Source organism: Accipiter gentilis, chromosome W, assembly GCF_929443795.1.
Source record: "Accipiter gentilis chromosome W, bAccGen1.1, whole genome shotgun sequence".
NCBI lineage: Eukaryota > Metazoa > Chordata > Aves > Accipitriformes > Accipitridae > Astur > Astur gentilis.
The window spans coordinates 26982902-27007190 of record NC_064918.1 but is presented as its reverse complement, the minus strand read 5'-3'; the positions used below and the strand labels follow the sequence as shown (position 1 = coordinate 27007190).

The window sequence follows — 24289 nt, the reverse complement described above, 5'->3', positions numbered from 1 at the left end:
CTGATCCATGCAATGCTCCCTTTTTTTGCTGTACATCAAATTTGAGAGCTTGTTAAAGGCTGGTTTTGGCTTTTGCAGTTTGCTGTGCTTGGTGGTGTTTTGCCTGGGAGAATTATGATAAAAGCACTGGCCTTGAGCCTAATCTGGTATTTGGGCCCTGCACTGATGCCTTCCCTGTACTTCAGGAACCATCTCATGGAGACAATTAACAATTACACTTTTCCCCTTTTCACCTCTGAGAGGCATTCAGTGGAAGAAATACAGAATGGCACCTTCCCCTTCTTCTATGGGGGAGATGTTTTCTCCCTTGTTACAATAACTCTTCAGTATCTTGAACATCCTTGGATAACCAAAACACTCCTATTGGTACCTCTGAAGAATATTTTTTTGTTTTTTTCTAAGGTTAATCAACTATTTAGGAATATCACCCAGGGATATGCCCCGAGGCAGTGTGGTTATGGGTGGCAAGGGGTGTGGGAGAATATGGGCAGGTACCTAGAATGGTTGTCACTGATGGTCTGGAACTTCACCCCCGAACAAGTGTGAGATCCTGATGAAGTGATAGAATGTTTGAAAAAAAGATGCCCTGGCCCTGGCTATGCCAAAAAGACACAACTTGTTGCACTGTGCTGGGGCCTGGCCTACGCCTACTGAGCACTATTCAGGACCCTCAAGGAGAAGAGAGGGTCTCTGGATCTGAAGACATACAAACAGACACTGTGGCTAAACCAGAGACCCCAGCCCTCAACTATATCTGTCACCTGGATAGTCAAGAAGAAACAATGGAAGTGGAGGTCAACTCGTTTAGTAAGGGAAGCAGCAGCTTCTCCTGAGACGGAGCAGGAGGGAGAATCAGAAGAGGCAGCCTGTTCTGCAGCAGGGCAGCCACAAGAACAGAAGAGGGAAGAGACTGAAATTATAAACGAGTCAGGAACCACCCGATCCCTATCCTTGAGTGATCTGTGAGATATGTAAAAAGATTTCAGCTGTCAACCAGGCAAGCAAATTATCAGCTGGTTGCTCCAATGCTGGGATATTGGGGCCAATAGTCAGGAATTAGAGGGTAAGGAAGCCTGTCAGCTGGGATCTCTTGCTAGAGAAAAGGCCATTGACAAAGGGATCGGAAAAGGGGCAACAGTACTCAGCCTCTGGAGGCACCTCCTGTCAAGCGTGAAGGAAAGGTATTCCTTCAAGGATGATCTTGTAAATTATTGAGGCAAGTGGACCACCATTGAGGGATGTATCCAGTATCTGAAGGAAATAGCCATGGTGGAGGTGATCTATAGCAACCAGGTCAATAACCAGGCATCTAAAGACCTGGATGAAATCCGGTGCATGCAGTCCATATGGTGAAAGTTTGTATGAAGTGCACTGACATCATACGTCAGCACCCTGGTGATAATGAGCTGGACAGACACGGAGGCACCAGCTGTGGCTGGATTGGCTAGCCAGCTCCAGCAATTCAAAGAGAATCTTTCTTCCTCCCTACAGGCCTGCGTCTCGGCTGTGGAGAGACTGTTCCAACAGTTCCAGCAATTCAAAGACTATATCTTCTTCCTCGCCCATACTGACAAATATCTCAGCTATTAAGAGTCAGCCTTTTTCTGCTCAAGGGAAAGGGTACTGGTGGCACACACCACGTGCCACCCTGTGGTTCTCTCTGCGCAACCACAGGAGGACATGAGGAAGTGGCAGGTTGAACGTACCTCAAAACTTGGGTATGGGAATTGCAAGAAAAAAACCCCAACAGCCAAAAGGCATCCATCCAGGATATTTACTGCTCTAGTTTCTATGGAGCAGAGTAGAAGGGAAGATCTTACTTCTGAGCCTAATAAAGGGACTTCCAGCTTGCAGTTACAAAAATCAAGTATTGAATACTCTATCCAGGAATAAAAGGGGCCCGTCTCCAGCCAGGCAGAGGAAAGGTATGATTGGGTTTACTGGATTGTGTGGGTTCGATGGCCTGGCACATCAGACCCACAGGAGTATAAGGCTCTAGTGGACAACGGTGCACATTGTACTCTAATGTCATCACATTATAAAGGGGCAGAGCCCATTTGTATTTTTGGAGTGACAGGGGGATCCCAACAGCTAAATGTATTGGAGGCTGAAGTAAGTCTCACTGGGAATGAGTGGCATCCTATTGTGACTTGCCCAGAGGCCCTATGCATCCTTGGCATAGACTACCTCAGGAGAGGGTACTTCAAGGACCCAAAGGGGTACCAGTGGGCTTTTGGTATAGCTGCCTTGAGTACAAAGAAGATTAAACAGCTGTCTAGCTTGCCTGGTCTTTCAGAGGATCCATCTGTGGTGGGGTTGCTGCAGGTTGAAGAACATCAGGTGCTCATTTCTACCCTGACAGTGCACCAGTGACAATATCACACCAACCAAGACTCCCTGGTTCCCATCCATAAGATGATTTGATGACTGGAGAGCCAAAGAACGATCAGCAAGACTGTCTCACTCTTTAATAATCCCATACGGCCAGTGAGAAATTCTAATGGAGAGTGGAGGCTAACAGTGGACTATTGTGGCCTGAATGAAGTTACACTGCCACTGAGTGCTGCCGTACTGGACATGCTAGATCTCCAATATGAATTGGAGTCAAAGACAGCCAAGTGGTATGCCACAACTGATATCGCTAATGCATTTTTCTTGATCCCTTTGGCAGCAGAGCGCAGGCCACAGTTTGCTTTCAAGTGTGTGTGGGTGTCCAATACACCTGGAATTGATTGCCCCAGGGGTTGTGTTTCCACCCCACCATTTGCCATGGACTAATCCAGACTGCGCTGGAAAAAGGTGAAGCTCCAGAACACCTGCAATACATTGATGACATCATCATATGGGGCAACACGGCAGAAGAAGTCTTTGAGACTTTATTATTAATGTTTTATCATTATTTTGCCATAAAAGAAAGTAAGGTCAAGGGACCTGCACAGGAGATCCAGTTTTTAGGAATAAAATGGCAAGATGGATGTTGTCAGACCACAATGGACATGATCAACAAAATAGCAGCTATGTCCTCACTGACTAATAAAAAGGAAACAGAGGCCTTCTTAGGTGTTGTGTTTTTTGGAGAAATGCATATTCCAGGTTATAGTCTGATTGTAAGCCCTCTCTATTGAATGACCCAGAAGAAGAATGGCTTTGAATAGGGCCCTGAACAGTGGCAGACCTTTGAACAAATTAAATGGGGGAAGAGTTCCTGTGAGAGCCCTTGGGCCAGTCCAGACAGGTCAAGATGTGAAAAAAGTGCTTTACACCGTAGCTAGGGACCATGGCCCTACCTGGACCTTCTGGCAGAAAGCACCTGGAGAAACTCAAGGTCCACCTCCAGGGTTTTGGAGCTGGAGATACAGAAGATCTGAGGCCCGCTACACTCCAACTGAAAAAGAAATATTAGCAGCATATGAAGGGGTTTGAGCCTCTTCATAAGTAGTTGGTACTGAAGCACAGCTCCTCTCGACACCACGATTGCCTATGCTGGGCTGGATGTTCAAGGGAAGGGTCTCCTCTACACATCATGCAACTGATGCCATGTGGGGTAAGTGGGTCACACTGATCATGCAATGAGCTTGAATAGGAAACTCCATGTCATTATCATTATTAGTTTCTTCTTTTCTGTTCTATTAAACCATTCTTATCTCAACCCACGAGTTTTACTTCTTTTTCCCGGATTTTCTCCCCCATCGCACTGGATGGGAGGGAGGGAGGGAGTGGCTGCGTGGTGCTTAGTTGCTGGCTGGGGTTAAACCACGACAGTTCCGCATGCAGTAGCTGTGGTATTAGAGCAGAGAGGACATCATTGGTTATCCCCAAGCCAGATGATACAGTACCAAGCTGTATTATTGGAATGAGATGATATAATCATGAAAACGTCTTCTTCCTTGAACCCAGCCACACTGTTGCCTATTACTGGTGATGAGAATTTGGTACATGATTGCATTCAATCTATTGAACAACTGTATTCCAGTCAACCAGATTTGAAGGACACCTCCCTGGAAAATCCAGACTGGACCTTATTTATGGATGGTAATAATTTTGTTTCAAAAGGAGAACATAAGGCCGCATATGCAGTAGTGACTTTGATTGAAGAAATTGAGTCTCGGCCTCTTCCTATAAACACTTCTGCACAAAAAGCTGAATTGATTGCTCTTACCAGAGCCTTAGAGTTATCACAAGGGAAACGAGTGAATATTTATACCAATTCTAAATATGCTTTTGGAATTGTGCATGCTCATGGAGCCATATGGAAAGTACAGGGACTTTTATCATCCCAAGGAACTCCTGTGAAGCATGGGGCAGAAATCTTAAACTTATTAACTGTAGACACATATTTAGCTAACGGTCACAAGAGCATTCCAGATGCCTTTAGAAGACCTTGAACAGAATAAACAAGAAGACAAAAAAAGAAAGATGCCTATTAGAAGAACACAGGTGCGCATTCCACGATAAAGGGAACTTGGCACAAAGAACCTCAATTCGGCAGTTTATCTTGACCAATTAGACTGAGACAAGTTTCACATGTTTTAGTTGGTATAACCAATTACGTCCTATGTTTATGCATGTGTACAGAGTTAGTATAACCAATTATATCTTATGTTTATGCACGTGTACAGTGTTGATATAACCAATCATATTTTATGCTTGTGCGCATGTACAGTGACTTTGCAGAATATGTGACTATAAGTATGTGTGTGTTTTAGCAATAAAGGGTCATCTGTCATCTGCTTTCAACTTTACAGGCGTCCGTCTACTTCAATCTCCTCAATTAACAGCAGTCACTATGCCAAAAGAAGTTGCTGTAATACATTGCAAAGCTCATCATCACAATATCTTGTCTCTGAGCGCGAGATAGGCTCATTGCACACCAAGTACCGAAACCCACTTTTGGGACAACACATTCACTACAACCCTTTGAGCCCTGACATTCAGCCAGTTCTTCACCCAGCACACTGTGTACCTGCTCATCTCATAGTTGGACAACTTGTCCAGAAGGATGCTGTGAGGAACAGCATCAAAAGCCTTACTAAAATCCAGAAAAACTACATCCACCACCTTCCCTTCATCCACTAGGCAGGTGATGTTATCATAGAAGGATATTAGTTAGGCAGGACTTTCCCTTTGTGAACCCATGTTGACTGTGCCTGATGATTGCATTGTCCCTTAAATACCTTTCAATAGCACCTAGTATGATCTTCTCCATAATTTTTCCAGGTACTGAGGTTAGACTAACAGGTCTGTAGTTTCCTGGGTCTTCCCTCATGCCCTTCTTGTAAATTGTAATTATGTTGGCTAGCTCTGAGTCAGTGGGGACCACCCCAGACTTTGTTTTGTATTTGTGATGAAAACACTGTTGATAACACACTGATGGTTTAGTTATTGCTGAACAGTGCTTACACAGTGTCAAGGCCTTTTCTGTTTCTCACACTGCCCCACCAGTGGATAGGCTAGGGGGTGCACAAGAAGTTTGGAGGGGACACAGCATGGACAGCTGACCCCATCTGACCAAAGGAATCTTTCATGCCATATGACTTTGTGCTCAGCAATAAAACCGGGGTTAGGGGGAAGTTTGCTGGGGCTGCCATTGTTCATGAACTGCCTGTACGTCAGTCACCTGGTGGTGAGCAATTGGGTTTTTTTTCAGCACTTGTTTTTCTTGGTTTTGCTTTTCTTTGTTGTTTTTTTTTTCTTTGTTTTTTTTTTTTTTCTTATTAAACTGTCTTTATCTGAACCTATGAGTTTTTGGACTTTTACCCTTTGGATTCTCTCCCCCATCCCACTGGGACAAGGGAGTGAGCGAGCAGCTGTGTGGTGCTTAGCTGCCTACCGGGGTTAAACCACAGCAAAGAGAGACATGGACATACTAGAGAGAGTTCAACAAGGGCCACAAAGATGATGATGGGACCAGAGCATCTCTCCTATGATGAAAGGCTGAGAGCTGGGCCATTTTAATCTAGAGAAGGGAAGGCTCAGGGGGGATCTTATCACTACGTAAATACCTGAAGGAAAGGTGCATAGAAGACAGAGCCAGGCTCTTTTCAGTGGTGCCCAGTGACAGGACAAGAGGCACAAACTGAAACACAGGAGATTCTGTCTGAACATCCGGAAATGCTTTTTACTGTGAGGGTGTAAGAGACTGAATTCTTATCCTGAACCATTTGCCTCAAAGATTGTCAGGTGTGGGGGACTGGACCATCATCTCAAGGAACTGTGAACTGCTTATCTTGAGCCCTTTGTCTCTAAGATGGCCTGTTTAAGCAGGACACTCCTGCCGATAAGGACAATTACCAGGCCATTGAGGCATCCAGAGGAGGAAACCGGGCTGGAGCTGATAAGATACTGGTTTCGGGTGTTCATCACCCAAAGGTCCTGTGATGGACGAAACCTGCAGCGCATGACATCATTGAAATATACCCTATAAAAAACTCATAGAGACAAGCTGTGGCAGGGGCCTTCTTCACCACCAAAGAATTGAAGACTGAGGACCAATGGGAAGCCGCTGGATCCATGGAGGTGACCATCCTTGCAACTCCCACCACCGAATACTTCCCTGAGGACCAACGGGACACCGCTGGATCCATGGTGGTGACCGTCCTTGCAACCCCCACCACCGACTGCTTGCCTGAGGACCAACAGGACGCCACTGGATCCGTGGTGGTGACTATCCTAGCAATCCTATCCCAACTGCTTGCTTAATTTCTACCTTTTCTTCCATTCTATCCTATCGCTACCATTTTGATACTTTTGATAATAAAACCTATTTTGACTATACAGCATTTGACCTCGTTTGTGTCTTAATCTCGCTCTTGGGACCGTATCGAAGCCTCCCCCGACATTGGATCGGGACAGAGGGTGACTAGGAATTGGAACAGGTTGCCTAGAAAGGTTGTGGAGTCTCCCTCCTTGGAGATATTCAAAAGCCATCTGGACATGGTCCTGGGCAACCTGCTCTCGGTGGCCCTGTTTGAGCAAGGGGGTTGGACAAGATGACCTCCAGAGGTCTCTTCCAACCTCAACTATCTTGTGAATCAATGGGCAGCTCCCCCAAGCACCTTTCAGACTGAGGGTGTGTCCTGGTTTAGGCTGGGATAGAGTTAATTTTCTTCTTAGAAGCTGGTACAGTGTGTTTTGGATTTAGTGTGAGAATAATGTTGATAACAGACTGATGTTTTAGTTGTTGCTAAGTAGCGCTTATCCTAAGTTAAGGATTTTTCAGTTTCCCATGCTCTGCCAGCAAGCGGGTGCACAAGAAGCTGGGAGGGAGCATAGCCAGGACAGCTGACCTGAACTAGCCAAAGGGATATTTCATACCATAGAACATCACGCTCAGTATATAAACTGGGGGGAGTTGGCTGGGAGGTGTGGATCGCTGCTCAGGCATCGGTCAGCAGGTGGTGAACAATTGCATTGTGCATCACTTGTCTTTTCTTGGGTCTAATTTATCTCTTTTTGTTATATTCCTTTTCATGACAATTATTATTATTTTTATCCTATTTGTATTATTATTGTTATTATAATATATATTTTTTATTTTAGTTATTAAACTGTTCTTATCTCAACCCATGAGTTTTACTTATTTTCCCTATTCTCCTCCCCATCCCACTGGGGCTGGGGTTAAACCACGACAGTCCTTTTTGGTGCCCAATGTGAGGCTTGAAGGGTTGAGCTAAAGACAGATCTGATCAGAGTGTGTTAAAACAAATTCATTATAAGTATTCATTGTATTGGCTTAATAGTCACTGGTCACAATGTTGTTTTGCTCTCAACATTGGTGTGCTTGTTCTTAAAGGTGCATTATGTAATACCTTGTAGTATATGTCTCCTGTTGCGCTTTTTATCACCTGTGGGAATTGGGCTAGAGTTATCATGTTGTTGTACTCTATAACTCTGGCTTATGATACGATAGAATTGCTAGTCGTGAAACTAATCTGGTATTTGTACTCAGTACTGCTGTCACCTCTGTACTTTGGGAGCCATCTATCAGAAACTATTAATAACTACACTTTTTACCTTTTCTCCTCGGGGAGCCAACCTATGGGGGAGACATCTTCCCACATCTTCCTCTTCTCCGCCAGGCTAATTACAATACAGTTTGAGGATTTTGCAAATTTTTAATAGCCTTGAGATGTCAAAACCAGCATGGTCCTATTGCTAGGAACTAGCATGTTCCTGAATGTGGTTCAGGTCTTGTTTAGGGTTAAAGAACTATTTAAAAATACCACCCAGAGATCAACCCCTGCGACAGGTACTGCAGCTACTCAGACCCCGGTGACAAGCACTGCAGCTACTCCAACACCAGCGACTGTGGCTACTCAAACCCCGGTGACAGGCACTGCAGCTGAACCAGAGAATCAACCAGTGCCAGTATCAGTTGCCCCTATACAGAAGAAGAAATATAAAAAATCAATTCACTTAGTGAGGGATAAAGGTGAACAAGGGTCATCATGGAAACAGGAGAAAGAGGCAGAACCAGAGCCAATCACTTGATCCCTATCCTCGAGTGAGCTGCGAGATATGTGAAAAGATTTCAGCCCTCGTCCACGTGAGCGCATTATCACCTGGCTGCTCCAATGCTGGGATAATGGAACCAGTAGCTTGGAATTAGAGGGTAGGGAAGCCAAGCAGCTCAGATCCCTTTCTAGGGAAGGGGGCATTGACAAAGCAATTGGAAAAAAGACACAAGCCCTCAGCCTCTGGAGGCAACTTCTGTCGGGCGTGAGGAAAAGGTACTCCTTCAAGGAAGATATGTCAACCAGGCAAATGGACCACCATGGAGAGAGGTATCCAGTACCTGAGGGAATTAGCCATGTTAGAGATGGTTTATTATGACCCATACAACGCGCAGTTACCCACAGATCCAGACAAATTCCAATGCACACGACCCATGTGGCGGAAGTTTGTAGGGAGCACACCATCACTGTATGCCAACGCATTGGCACCAATGGACTAGAAAGATGAAGAGGCACTGACGGTGGATGATGTGGCTTGCCAACTCCGGTGATACTAAGAAAATCTCTCTTCCTCTCTCATCTTGGCTGTAGAGAAACTGCCAGACATACTAGCCAAGAAACTGTCCCGAGAGTTCAGCAATTTGAGGATAAGTTCGGCCTTCATCCTGTACAGACCAGTATCTCAGCTATTAGGAGTAGGCATTCCTCTAGGCAAGAGAGAGGAGATAGAAGGTTGTCGTGGTTTCGGCTGAGATAGAGTTAATTGTCTTCCTAGTAGCAGGTATAGTGTTATGTTTTGAACTTAGTATGAGAATAATGTTGATATCAGACTGATGTTTTCAGTTGTTTCTAAGTAGTGTTTAGACTAAGTTAAGGATTTTTCAGCTTCTCATGCCCAGCCAGCAAGAACGCTGGAGGGGCACAAGAAGTTAGGAGGGGGACAGAGACAGGACAGTTGACCCAAACTGGCCAAAGGGGTATTCCATACCATGTGACATCATGTCTAGTATATAAAATGGGGGAGTTGGCCTGGGGGGTGGATCACTGCTTCAGAACTAACTGGGCATCGGTCGGGGAGTGGTGAGCAATTGCATTGTGCATCACTTGTATATTCCAATCCTTTTATTATTTTTATTGTAATTTTATTATTGTTATGATTATAATTGTTAGTTTCTTCCTTTCTGTTCTATTAAACTGTTCTTATCTCAACCCATGAGTTTTACTTTTTTTCCCCAATTCCCTCCCCCATCCCACTGGGTGGAGGGGAGAGGCTGCATGGTGCTTAGATGCTGGCTGGGGTTAAACCATGACAGTCCATTTTGGTGCCCAGCGTGGGGATCGAAGAGTTGAGATAACAACAGACCTGATCAGAGCATGTTAAAACAAAGTTGTTGCAAGCATTCATTATATTGGTCTAATAGTCACTGGTCACTATGTTGATTTATGGGCTCTTAGAGTTGTAGCACTCGTTTTTAGAGCTCTGTTATGTGTCACCTCACTTGCTGTATGTAGTCCCTGTGCTGCTGCTTTTCATCCATGGGAGGTGGATTAAGGTTTTCACTTTGATGTTTTGTGTAACACTGGTTTATGGTATGACAAAATTACTGGTCATGGAACTATTCCAGTATTTGCACTCAGCATTGTCGTCACCTCTATACTTCGGGAGCCATCTGTAGGAAACTATTAATAATTACACCCTTTACCTTTTCTCCTCGGAGAGCCAGTCTATGGGGGAGGCACCTTTCTTCACCTTGCCCTTCTCCTCCACGCTAATTACAATAGTGTTTGAGAATTTTGAAAAGTTTTAATACCCTTGGGATGTTGAAACCAACATGGTCCTACTTCTAGGAACTAGCACGCTCCTGAATGTGGTTCAGGTCTTGTTTAGGGTTAAACAACTATTGAAGAAGATCACCCAGAGATCTGCCCCAATGCTGGATAATTATGAGTGGCAGGGTGTGTGGGGTAGTATGGGAAAATGCCTAGGGTGTTGGGCACCTCCAATGTTTTGGAACTTCACCCTTGAACAAGTGCAGAATCCTGAAAAACTAGTAGAACATTTGGAAAAAGTATGCTGTTACCCTGACAATTCCAGGGAGACTCAAATCACTGCAATGTGCTGGGGCCTGGCTCATGCCTATCAAGCCCTGTTCAACACCACTCAGTACCCTCAAGGGGAAGAGAAGGTCTCTGGATCTAACAACAAAGCAACAGGCACTGCGGCCACTCCAACCCCGGCGACGGGCACTGCAGCTGAAGCAGAGAACCAACCTGTGCCAGTATAAGTTGCCCCCATACAGAAGAAGAAAATATACAAAGAAATCAGTTTGCTTAGCGAAGGATGAAGATGAACCAGGGTCATCACAAGAGGAAAAGGCAAAACCAAAGGTAATCAGTGGATCCCTATCCTTGAGTGAGCTGTGGGATATGCAAAAAGATTTCAGCCATCGTCCAGGTAAGCACATTATCACCTAGCTACTTCTCATGGTTTAACCCCAGCCAGCAACTAAGCACCACGCAGCCTCTCACTCACTTCCCCTCTACCCAGTGAGATGGGTGAGAGAATTGGGAAAAAAAAGTAAAACTCGTGGGTTGAGATAAGAACGGTTTAATAGAACAGAAAAGAAGAAACTAATAATGATAATGATAACACTAATAAAATTACAACAGTAATAATAAAAGGATTGGAATATACAAATGATGCACAGTGCAATTGCTCACCACTCATTGACCAATGCCCAGTTAGTCCACAAACAGCAATTCCCCCCAGCCCCACTCCCCCCAGTTTATATACTAGATGGGACATCACATGGTATTGAATACCCCATTGGCCACTTTGGGTCAGCTGCCCTGGCTGTGTCCTGTGCCAACTTCTTGTGCCCCTCCAGCCTTCTTGCTGGCTGGGCGTGAGGAGCTGAAAAATCCTTGACTTTAGACTAAACATTACTTAGCAACAACTGAAAACATCAGTGTTATCAACATTCTTCTCATACTGAACTCAAAAAATAGCACTACACCAGCTATTAGGAAGACAATTAACTCTATCCCAGCTGAAGCCAGGACACTGATCCAATGCTGGGACAATGGGGCTAACAGACTGGAATTAAAAGGTAGGGATGCCAAGCAGCTGGGATTGCTTGCCAGGGAAGGTGGCATTGACAAGGCAATTGGAAAAGGGACACAGCCTCTGGAGGCGACTCCTGTCAAGCGTGAAGGAAAGGTACCCCTTTAAGGAAGATGTTATATGTCAGTCAAGCATGGAGATAAGTATCCAATATCTGAGAGAATTAGTTGTGCTAGAGATGATTTATTATGACCTGGACAAAGCACAAATTGCCCAGAGATCCAGATGAAGTCCAATGCACATGACCCATGTGGTGGAAGTTTGTATAGAGTGCACCATCATCCTATGCCAATCCATTGGCAGTACTGACCTGGAAAGAAAAAGAGGCACCGACGGTGGATAAAATGGCTCGCCAACTCTGGCAATATGAAGAAAATCTCACTTCCGCCCTACAAGCCTGCATCTTGGCTGTGGAAAAACTGTCCAAAAAGTCCGAAAAACTGACCGAACTGATTGAAAAGGCATACTCCCCACCTGTATGGACCAATATCTCAGCTGTTAGGAGTGAGCGTTCCACTGTTCAAAAGAGAGAATATAGAAGGTACACGACACACAGTACCCTGAGGTTTTACCTATCTGACCACGGAGAGGACATGAGGAAGTGGGATGGAAAACCTACCTCAACCTGAGACACGTGGGTATGTGAGCTGCAAGGAAAAACAATCACAAATGGTGGTTCTTCCAGGAAAATTGCTGTTCCAGATTCCAGACAGAGTAGAAGGGCTGATCTTACTTCTGATCCTCTTAAAGGACCTTCTAAGTCAGTTTTACAATAAGTGAGTAATGGATACTCTGACCAGAATTAGAGGGGCCCTGCCTCCAGCCAGGTGGAGGAAAGAGCCAACCGGGTTTACTAGACTGTGGAGTTCAATGGCCTGGCACGTTAGACCCACAGGAGTACAAGGCTCCAGTAGACACCAGTGCACAGTGTACTCTAATGCCATCAAGCTATAAAGGGGCAGAACCCATCTGTATTTCTGGTGTGACAGGGGGATCCCAAAAGTTAACTGTATTAGAAGCTGAAGTAAGCCTAACTGGGAATGAATGGCAGAAACACCCCATTGTGACTGGTCTAGAAGCCCCGTGAATCCTTGGCATAGACTATCTCAGGAGGGGGTATTTTAAGGACCCAAAGGGGTATCAATGGGCTTTTGATATAGCTGCCTTGGAAATGGAGGGAATTAATCTACCCTGCCTGGTCTTTCTCAAGACCCTTCGGTTGTGGGGTTGCTGGAAGTTAAAGGACAACAAGTGCCAACAGTGCACTGGCGGCAATATCGTACCAACCGAGACTCCCTGATCCCCATCCACAAGTTGATTCGCCAACTGGAGAGCCAAGGAGTGATCAGCAAAACTCGCTCACCCTTTAATAGTCCCATATGGCCAGTGCGAAAGTCTAATAGAGAGTGCACACTAACAGTAGACTTTTGTGGCCTGAATGAAGTCATGCCACCGCTGAGTGCTGCTGTACCAGATATGCTAGAACTTCAATACGAACTAGAGTCAAAGGCAGCCAAGTGGTATGCCACAATTGACATCACTACTGTGTTTTTCTCAATTCCTCTGGCAGCAGAATGCAGGCCACAGTTTGCTTTTACTTGGAGGGGCGTCCAGTACACCTGGAATCGACTGCCCCAGGGGTGGAAGCACAGCCCCACCATTTGCCATGGACTAATCCAGACTGCGCTGGAGAAGGATGAAGCTCCAGAACACCTGCAGTACATTGATGACATCATCGTATGGGGCAACACAGTAGCAGAAGTTTTTGAGAAAGGGAAGAAAATAATCCAAATCCTTTTCAAGGCTTGTTTTGCCATAAAAGAAAGTAAGGTCAAGGGACCTGCACAGGAGATCCAGTTCTTAGGAGTAAAATGGCAAGACGGGCGTCGTCAGATCCCTATGGATGTGATCAACAAAATAGCAGCTATGTCCTCACCAACTAATAAAAAGGAAACACAGGCTTTCTTGGGTGTTGTGGGCTTTTGGAGAATGCATATTCCAAATTACAGTCAAATTGTAAGTCCTCTCTACCAAGTTACCCGGAAGAAGAACGATTTTAAATGGGGGCCTGAGCAACGACAAGCCTTTGAACAAATTAAGCGGGAGATCATTCATGCAGTAGCTCTTGGGCCAGTCCGGACAGGACAAGATGTTAAAAATGTGCTCTACACTGAGGCTCGGGAGAATGGCCCTACCTGGAGCCTTTGGCAGAAAGCACCTGGGGAGACCCGCAGCCAACCTCTGGGGTTTTGGAGTCGGGGATATTGAGGATCTGAGGCTCGCTATACTACAACTGAAAAAGAGATCTTGGCAGCATATGAAGGAGTTTGAGCTGCCTCAGAAGTGGTTGGTACTGAGACACAGCTCCTCTTAGCACTCTGACTGCCAGTGCTGGGCTGGATGTTCAAAGGGAGGGTTTCCTCTACACATCATGCAACTGATGCCACGTGGAGTAAGTGGGCCACACTGATCACCCAACGAGCTCACATAGGAAACCCCAGTTGCCCAGGAATGTTAGAAGTGATCACGGACTGGCCAGAAGGCAAAGATTTTGGAATGTTTCCAGAGGAGGAGGTGACACGCGCTGAAGAGGCCCCACTGTATAATAAACTGCCAGAAAATGAGAGGCAATATGCCCTGTTCCCTGATGGATCCTGTCGCATTGTGGGAAAGCATCGAAGGTGGAAGGCTGCTGTATGGAGTCCTACATGACTAGTTGCAGAAACTGCTGAAGGAGAAGGTGAATCGAGTCAGTTTGCAGAGGTGAAAGCCATCCAGCTAGCGTTAGACATTGCTGAAAGAGAGAAGTGGCCAGTGCTCTATCTTTATACTGACTCATGGATGGTGGCAAATGCCCTGTGGGGGTGGCTACAGCAATGGAAGCAGAGCAACTGGCAGCACAGAGGTAAACCCATCTGGGCTGCCACACTGTGGCAAGATATTGCTGTTCGGATAGAGAAGCTAGTTGTAAAAGTATGTCACGTAGATGCTCATATACCCAAGAGTCGGGCCACTGAAGAACATCAAAACAACCAGCAGGCAGATCAGGCCGCCAAGATTGAAGTGTCTCAGGTGGACCTGGACTGGCAACATAATGGTGAGCTATTTATGGCTCGGTGGGCCCATGATACCTCAGGCCATCAGGGAAGAGATGCAACATATAGATGGGCTCCTGACTGAGGGGTGGACTTGACCATGAACACTATCGCACAGGTTATCCATGAATGTGAAACATGTGCTGCTAGTCACAGCTGGTTACAGTGAGCTGAGCAACTGATGAAAACAACCCACCACATACCAAAACTTCAATCAGAGGAACACATGACACCTCTGCACAAACATATTTAACAAAGGGTGGTAGCAGCTAGGAGCAGGATGCAGAGGAGGAGACATGTGAGGACACATAAGGAAAGATAGAAAGAGACACAAGGAAGGGGACATTGTTGGGGACACAACTGGAGACACTCTCAGAAGGAGGTGTTCCATGCCAGAGGAGGTAGTATGCCTCTAAGGGGACTACAGCCTGTGGATAAGCCACACCAAAGCCTGTACACCCCCAAAAGGGGGTGCAGCCTGTAGATAAGCCTATGCCAGAACAGAGGAAATGAATAAAAAGCTAGGAGCAGTGGAAGAAAAAAACTCTATGCACTATTCCAAACATCCTGGAATGCCTGTTGCCTCACTGAAGGGACCGAGTGTAATGCACAGAAAAAAAAAAGGTCAGTGAAGACCATGGAGGGGGAAGAGAGATGTCTGGACTGAAGTTGAGCCTGGGAAAGGGGGAAGAAAGGTGTTTTCCCTAAGTGTTTGTTTAATTGTTTGTCTTTTTTGTTTCTCAATACCTGAATTAATAATTAAATTAAATTTATTGCAAATTAACATAGTTTTAAAGTGAAATTCTCTTAGTCAACACTGTGTTGCCTAAGAAAATATCCCAACAATTCCCCTACCAAATGACTAGAAGGCATGCATTTCAACTATGTGGTGGTGCATGCCTAGTCATGAGGGACACCCATTTTGGCCATAGAACATATGCTTGCAATTTTATGATGAGTTGCTTAGGTTGCCAGTCTCTGCAGTCTTTATAAGGTCTCAAACCATTTTCCAATGCAGATGTTGGGGATTCAGGAAAAGCTAGATTAATTCTTCTGGAGAGTCATATATAGTCAGTGGGTCACAAATTAGCTATCACTAGTATAAACAGCAGATATTCAGTTCAATTGTCTTTTGGTGAGCCTCAGGAAAGGGAACAGCTTAGTACTGTAACTGCACAAATCATTAAAAGTAAAAACAAAATACACAAATTGCTTGGCTACAAATATTTTATAACTATAGAAATTTTCAGGGGCAGGGAAATGTTAGGGGCAAGATATGAATTAAAAATATAAAATCCTGAACAGAGAAGAAAACTGTTCTCTCTCCTCTAAGACTAGGGGCTATGGAACGACACTAGCAGGTTCAGAACAAAAGGAAGTACTTCTTCATAATGTGTAGTTAAGCTACAAAACTCCTTCCCCCAGCCAAGTTCCGGTGGGTTCAAATGCAACTACATATATTCATAGAAAAAAAAAAATCTACTGAGGACTATTAACTACTCGGACACTACCTCTGCCTTGGGAAGTCACTAACACTGAAATTACTGGAGGATTCGTTCCACATATTTGTTGTTATGGGTTTTAGTTTTACAATTCGCTTTGATATCTCCTGAAAGAGTTTTAGGACACTTTTTTTTTCAAATGTCAGAATGATTTATTCTCAAGAATAAGAGGATCAGCATTTTTTCTCTTAATATTTTGATTATAAACTTGAAAGAACCATTAATAGAGGGTGTGCTTAGTAAATGCCTGAATTATTAACTTACATCACCATTTACTACTGTTGAGCAAGCAACCCTACTATATAGGAAGAAATAAAGTATGATTTTCTGAAACTAATAATTTTTATTTATATAGATTATAAATAAAAGCTGCAAAGAGTAAATTGAAGTGTTTTGATTTCCTAGGAGAACAAGATGGAATTTCATCACCTGTTCATCCATCTCCCTTCAGTTATTAACTTCCGAGACTCTTGGCCAATTCCAACCAAATTTAACAGAGGGTTAAGTAGATACTGAATTCCTAGAAGGTTTGTTGAAGTTGGTAGCTGGGTACAGAAGGAGCCAATTTTATAACTACCTTCGTGGAGTCTCAACTCAAACCCTTATTCTCTTAGAAAAGGTGGGGGGGGGGGGGGGGGGGAAATGGAATAGTCAGTTTGCATACATGTAGCTAAGAACTAGCCACTCTGCATGTTTCCACCTGCCCAACAAGACAGTGTCCCACTTAAAAAAGAACACATGCAAGTATACTTGCAGTGAAAACACAGCAGGATCAAAACCTTTTGTTACTTGTTAAACAAAATCATCACTATCAAGTTATGTGAAATATAGTAGTTCTGAATTGTGATTCAATACTTTATTACTGTGCCTAGTAATAAAGCGTTAAAAATAGTTTACATGACAGTGTAATTTCAAAAAAACCCACCAAACACCACCTAAATAAGCCTCCTAATTTTTCCCTCTCCCAAAAGCTTGCTTAAAGCTCACTGTAACTTATCTCTTTCATTGTTTTTACAATGTAAAAACAATCTAGTATGCTTCAAATATTCCATGAAGTAGAATAAAAGAAAAAATAGCATACTAATATATTTAGCCTAAAAATAATCAGATTTGGTTTTCTCTTTACCAGATAAATTTAACACAATTTACTATTTGCACTTTAACATCCCCTCCCCAACAGTAACAATTTATATTTAGGTGTATGTGACATTGTATTGGGTTTACATGGCAAGGTTTTGGTAGCAGAGGGGGGATGCAGGGGTGGTTTCTGTTAGCTAATGGCTAACAACACATTGAACATGTCACGGGATGCTCTACTGTGAGCTGAATAATGCAATGTGGTTCCTGTTAATTCCTGTTCAAACTAAAACATCTCTTCAGTAAACCATCCAATCCTGATGTAAAAATTTCTACTTGTGAAGAAGCCAACACGGTCTTTGATAAATTGTTCCTCATATTAAAAACTTTGAGCTTTAACTCTAGTCTGAATTGGTCTAGCTTCATCTTCAGGAGTATACAAGGAGCCAATTGCTATCTGTTATACCACAAAAAACTTCTGTCAAATATCTGCCTTCTGCATAGGAACTTTTAAAACAGAGTGATTATTTTCATGTGTGTGCAGCCATGAACTACAAACATAATTTGCATACAGAACTCCAGATAGACATATAACCTTGTATTGGGTTTATGTGGAAGGTTTTGGTAGCGGGGGGCTACAGGGGTGGCTTCTGTGAGAAGATGCCAGAAGCTGCCCCCATGTCAGACGGAGCCAGTTTCAGCTGGCTCCAAGATGGACCCGCTGATGGCCAAGGACGAGCCAATCGACAACAGTGGTAGCGTCTCTGTGATAACATATTTAAGAAAGGGTTAAAAATGCTGTGCAACAGCAGCTGGGAGAGAGGAGTGAGAATATGTGAGAGAAACAACTATGCAGACACCAAGGTCAGGGAAGAAGGAGGGGGAGGAGGTGCTCCAGGCGCCGGAGTAGAGATTTCCCTGCAGCCCGTGGCGAAGACCATGGTGAGGCAGGCTGTCCCCCTGCAGCCCAAGGAGATCCATGGTGGAGCAGATATGCACCCTGCAGCCCGTGGAGGACCCCACGGTGGAGCAGGTGGATGTGCCCTGAAGGAAGCTGCAGCCCATGGATAGCCCATGAAGGAGCAGGCTCCTAGCAGGAACTGTGGCCCCATGGAGAGGAGCCCACGCAGGAGCAGATTTTCTGGCAGGACCTGTGACGCTGTGGGGGATCCACGCTGGAGCAGCCTGCTCCTGAAGGACTGCACCCCATGGAAAGGACCCATGCTGGAGCAGTTCATGAAGAACTGCAGCCTGTGGGAAGGACCCACACTGCAGAAGGTTGTGGCTGGGGAGCCAGGTATGCATGTGTCTCTAAGGGTGAGGCACCTGGAGGAATTGGCTACCGGAGGGACCAGAGGGTCCAAGCCAACTGCTGAAAAGACCGTGGGGTCTGGGGGTGGAATAAGAGACTCATTTACATGTGTGTGTGTGGGGGGGGGTGTTTCTGTGGGAGGCAACTGGGGAGACTGGGGGCATTCAGGGGCCAGCTACTGGGTGATCACAGCCTGTGTATGTGAGAGGAGGTCTGTACTGGCAACTGGAGTCGAGCTATGGGCCTTGGGGCTCGTATGCCCAGGTGCCAGCAACTGGGGAGACCAGGGGATCCAGGGGCCAACTACTGGATAGACTGAGTGTCTAAATCCAGTTACTGGATGGATCCACATTGTATGTAGGTATATATTTCCCACTAATGGACCTTCGTCCTGCTCAGCCAGAGAGGGGAACAGGATGAGGCCATTGTCGCTGTTTGTCTGAGTGCTGAGTGTTTCTGTCTGTGTTGCTGGCCATGTGCATATATGTATTTGTATACCTACTGGGAATACATTCTCAGCCTTGCTACTGGTTGGATCTGGGGATATGGAGCTGTGGCAGACTTGCCTCTATGGTGCTGTCAGATTCAGCAATTCCCTAACAAGAGATCAGGATGTTTCCCACCTTGATTGAACTACTGAGCACTGCAGAGTGTGTACCACTTACTTTAAAAGGCCCAATGGCTTTCAGGTCACAGGTTATTCAATTAGTTAACCAGAATAGTACTGCAAACTGGCACTCCTGTACCACCAAATATGGGAAACACTGGTCCTATCTATTTAGCTTTTATCCCCATCCTAATGCCAAGCACAAGCATGACAGTTAAAGTAGAAGGTTTTATGGGTTTTGTTTATTTTTCAGGTTTGATAACTTATCACTAGGATAATGTCTAATTGCTGCCTGCTGGCTCTTGAGTTGGTAATTCTTAATCAATATCAACCAACTTAAAACAGGAACAATACAATATTTTTCAAAACTTGACTACAGATGGTTCCTAACTATCTGCATTAACCTTTAAGTCTGACACTTTTCAAGATGTAGCTATGCACGTAAGTAAGAAATTCTTCAGTCTTGGTAGCTCATTATAATAGAGGAACCCTTAATACTTCTTACAGACACTGGTGAAGGCCTGTCAAGTAAGACCTATTAGTTGCACTACAGTATTTTGCACAAGTATTCAACACACTGAAGAATCATTATAATTATTTTGGTGTTAAAACAAAAAGTTGGGCCAAGTAAAAGCAGAAGTGGATGAGTGGCTTGCTAGTGCCAAAATGGTTGCTTAGTTACTGTTTACTTTGAACTAAAATATGGTACAACTGAAATAAAAATTAAAAAAAAAAAAGAAAAGAAAAAAGAAAAACTATTTGAACTACTTAACAAAAGACACTAAAATTTGAAGTGAACTCCCCCCTCCAGTAACTCTGCCTATCCATCTGGGAGAAAATAAATACCAATATTATGTAATATTCTTTAACCTGTTTCTCCACAGATAGCTCCCTATACAACTAATGGTTACCATGAGCTGACAGGTTTATGATATTTGACTGCCACCTTCATTATATGGTTTAATCAGAAGTTAAATATCATAAAGGAAATTAATTTGGTTACCCAGTTTGTTTTTATTTTCCAAGAAGTGATTCCATCCCAGATACAGCTATATCTTTGCTTACATTGGCCTCGATTTCCAAAGATTACCCTTACAACTAACAGGAACTGAACAAGATCAAAGCAGAGGCCAATAAGTGTGATATTGTGGCAGGAGTTTGCTACAGACAGGGTGAGGAAGCAGACAAAGCCTTCTTTAAGCAACTTGAGGAACTCTACAGATCAGAGATCAAGGGCAGCAAGAGCTTCTACTACCACTTTAATAGTAAAAGACTGAACAAGGAGAAGGTGGGCCTATTGCTGAATGGGATGGGTGATCTAGCGACAGTGGACATAGATGAGGCTGAGGTACTCGGTGCCTTCTTGGCCTCAATCTTCACCGACAAAGTCTCCCAGGCCTCTGTGCTTAGAGACAGGGTTCAAGGAAAACTACAAACAGTGGATGAGGATTGAATCAGGGATTATTTCAGAGAACTTAATCTGTACAAATCCATGGGACCAGATGGGCTGCATCCAAGGGTGCTGAGAGAACTGGCTGGTTTCATAGTGAGGCCGTTCTCTTATCAGCTTTGAAAAGTCATGAAGATCAGGGGAATTCCCTGATGACTAGAGAAGGGCAAATGTTGCATTCATCTTAAAAAAAAAAAAAAAGCCAAAAGTTCAACCCAGGGAACTTCAGTTCCTGGGAAAATCATAGAGAAAGTCCTCTTGGAACATGTTTTGGGTTTGGCCACATGAAGGAGAAGATGATTGAGAACAGTCAGCATGCATTTACCAAGGGGCTATCATGCCTGACCAACCTAATTGCCTTCTGTGATAAAATGGCAGGATCTGTGGATGAAGGGAGAGCACTGGATGTCATTTACCTCGACTTTAGCAGGGCTTTCAATACTCTATTTCAATACAATATTCTTGTATCCAAGTTGGGATATTATAGTCTGGATGGGTGGACACCTAGATGGGTTTAAAAACTAGTTGGGTAACTGAGCTCAGAGAGTGGTGGTTAATGGGTTGTACTCTACCGGGATGCCTGTGACAAGTGGGGTACTGCAGGGGTCTATCCTGGGACCTGTCCTGTTTAAAATCTTTATCAAACACCTGGAGGAGGTGATGCATCTTCCTCTTGTCAAGTTTGCAGGAGTTGGGAGGAGGAAATAAATACACTCAAGGGCAGGGCTGCCATTCAGAGAGACCTAGACAGGCTGGAGGAATGGGCTGACAGGAACTTAATTTAATTCAACAAGGACAAATGCCAAGTCCTGCACCTAGGGAAGAAGAACCCCTGGCATCAATACCATCTGGGGACTGGCTGGGGAGCAGCTCTGCTGAAAAGGACCCAAGGATCTTGGAAAACAGCAAGCTGAATATGAGCCAGAACTGTGCCCTGGCAGCAAAGGTGGTTAGCAGTATCCTGGGCTATATTACCAGGAGCATAGCTAGTAGATTGAGGGAAGCAATTATCCTCCTTTACTTGGTGCTCATTAGATCACATCTAGAATGCTGTGTCAAATTTTGGGCACCCCAATACAAGAAAGTAATTGATAAAGTGGATCAAATTCAGCAGAGGGCCACCAAGATGTCAGGGGGCTGGAGTACTTGCACTATGAGGAGAGGCTGAGGGAACTGTGCTTGTTCAGCCTGGAGGAAGGAAGGCTGCAGGGGCACCTAATAACAGCCCCCCAGTACCTATGAGGAAGCTATCAAGAAGACAGAGCTAGGCTCTTCACAGTGTTGCATAGTGGGAAGATGGGCACAAATTGAAACAAGCAAGGTTCATGCTGGCTATAAGGAAACTGTTTTTCACCATGAGGACAGTCAAGCAGTGGAACAGGGGCCCTGAGAAGTTGTGCAGTCTCCAGCCTTGGAGGTTTTCAAGCCCTGACTAGAGAAAACCCTGAACAAGCTGGTCTGAATTCAGTGTTGACCCTGCTTTAAGCAGGAGGTTGGACTAGAGACCTCCAGAAGTCCCTTTCAACCTGAATGGTTCTCTTATTTATTTTTTTCTTCTAGCCTGAGAAGACATTCTCTGTAAAGAAGTGGAACTGCCAAAAGAAAAGACACCTAAACACAGTGTTGAGTTTGGAAGGCAGCCATTGCATTCTCTTGTTTAGCCTTTTCCCGGTGCCTGCATCAGGAACAACACGGGGATTTAGAGAAGCAACCTGAGTGTGTTTGCGTCCTGAGCAGGATCAGGCTTTCAAGTTCTGCTGTGTAGACTGCCACCAGCTCCTCGGCAGCAGGTACTGCAGAACTCGCTGCCTGCGTGGATGAGAGAAAGTGACCAAGGGATCAGCAGCTAGGATTCCAGGCGGCTTGCAGAAAACTGCCGCGTGCTATTGTTATTCTCCCTACTCCTGTCCAGTCGTCGCCTACTCCGTGGCATGGCGGAACGTCTCTCCTGCGGTTCCCACTGAGGAGCGTGTCCTAAGACGCCACTCCCAGTCTGGAGCGCGGGGACGAATTGATGCAGCCCGGCTACCGTACACCACCACCACCCTGCCGCTTCCGGGTGCTCCCCGCCCCCCTCCGCGCTGCCGTGACAGTCTAGGACGCTCATGCTCCAGACAGCAGCGATCCAGCCAGCCCGGCGCGACCTTCACCACCGGCGGGAATCCTTATGAGACAGGAATGAGGGACGAGAGAGAGAGAGGCCGCACAGGGTGGCCCCGCCGTAGTGGAGAGAGATGCGAGCAGCAGCACACCCTCTCCCCAGTGACTCACCTGTTGCGTCTTCCATGCCACCTGAAAACACAATTTGGAGATAAAAGTTGCCACTGCCACCGACCAAACTGGACGCTGCATCCACCACCTCACATTCTCGATGACGTAGGAAGTGCAGCACAGAAACCCAACTCACATCACGTGACCAAGAGAAAGAGCAGCTGAGAGGAGTAAGCCCCACCCCGTCTCCCCTTTCCTCAGCTAACCACAGAGCTGCCTGGGTACGGCCTCGGCCTCGCTCCAGAAGGGCTTTGTGGGTGTCACGATACTCCTCATGCTTGGTGAGCTGTGCTTGTGGAAGGATACATATCAGGGTAAAATATGCTGTGCAACAGCAGCTGGGAGAGAGAGGAGTGAGAATATGTGAGAGAAACAACTATGCAGACACCAAGGTCAGGGAAGAAGGAGGGGGAGGAGGTGCTCCAGGTGCTGGAGCCCTTGCAGCCCATGGTGAAGACCATGGTGAGGCAGGCTGTTCCCCTGCAGCCCATGGAGGTCCACAGCGGAGCAGATATCCACCCTGCAGCCCATGGAGGACCCCACGCTGGAGCAGATGGATGTGCCCTGAAGGAGGCTGTGACCCTGTGGAGAGCCCACGCAGGAGCAGGTTTTCTGGCAGGACCTGTGGCCCCGTGGGGGATCCACGCTGGAGCAGCCTGCTCCTGAAGAACTGCACCCCGTAGAAAGGACCCATGCTGGAGCAGTTTGTGAAGAACTGCAGCCCGTGGGAAGGACCCACATTGGAGAAGCTTGTGAAGCACTGTATCCCATGGGAGGGACCCCACGCTGGAGCAGGGGAAGAGTACGAGGAGGAAGGAGCCGCAGAGATGAAATGTTATGAACTGACCGCAACCCCCATTCCCCATCACCCTGTGACGCTTGGGGGGGGGGTGGGGGGAGGGAGTAGAAGAGCCGGGAGTGAAGCTGAGCCTGGGAAGAAGGGAGGGATAGGGGGGGAAGGTGTTTTTAGATTTGTTCTTATTTCTCATTATCCTGCTCTGTTACAATTAATGGACAGTAAATGAAACTAATTTCCCCGAGTCTGTTTTGCCTGTGATGGTAATTGGCAAGTAATCTCCTTGTCCTTATCTGTCTCTCTTCTCCAGGCTGAACAGGCCCAGTTCTCAGCCTCTCCCTTGGATGTCATGTTCTCCAGCCCCCAACCAGCTTGGTGGCCCTCTGCTAGACTTGTTCCAGTGTGTCACTATCCTTCTTGTACTGGGGAGCCCGAAACTGGACACAGTACTGCAGATGCAGTCTCACAAGTGCCGAATAAAGGGGAAGGATCACTTCCCTGGACTTGCTGGCTGCAGTTTTGCTAATACAGCTCAAGATGCAGTTGGTCGGTTTTGCTGCAAGGGCACACTGCTGACTCATCGTCAACTTGTCCACCAGGAC

At 45.6% G+C, this 24289-nt stretch overlaps 1 protein-coding gene across 1 annotated transcript in view; it reads right to left on the bottom strand.

Moving 5' to 3' along the window:
• The window catches only part of LOC126035479 (mitochondrial nicotinamide adenine dinucleotide transporter SLC25A51-like), a 39392-nt gene extending 15629 nt beyond the window's left edge, over positions 1–23763 (bottom strand). Inside the window, exon 1 of the mRNA XM_049794115.1 lies at positions 22892–23763. Coding sequence (XP_049650072.1) covers positions 22892–22972 — 81 coding nt within the window. The 5' untranslated portion in view covers positions 22973–23763. The remainder of the gene's footprint in view (positions 1–22891) is intronic.
• Positions 23764–24289: the final 526 nt, after the last annotated feature.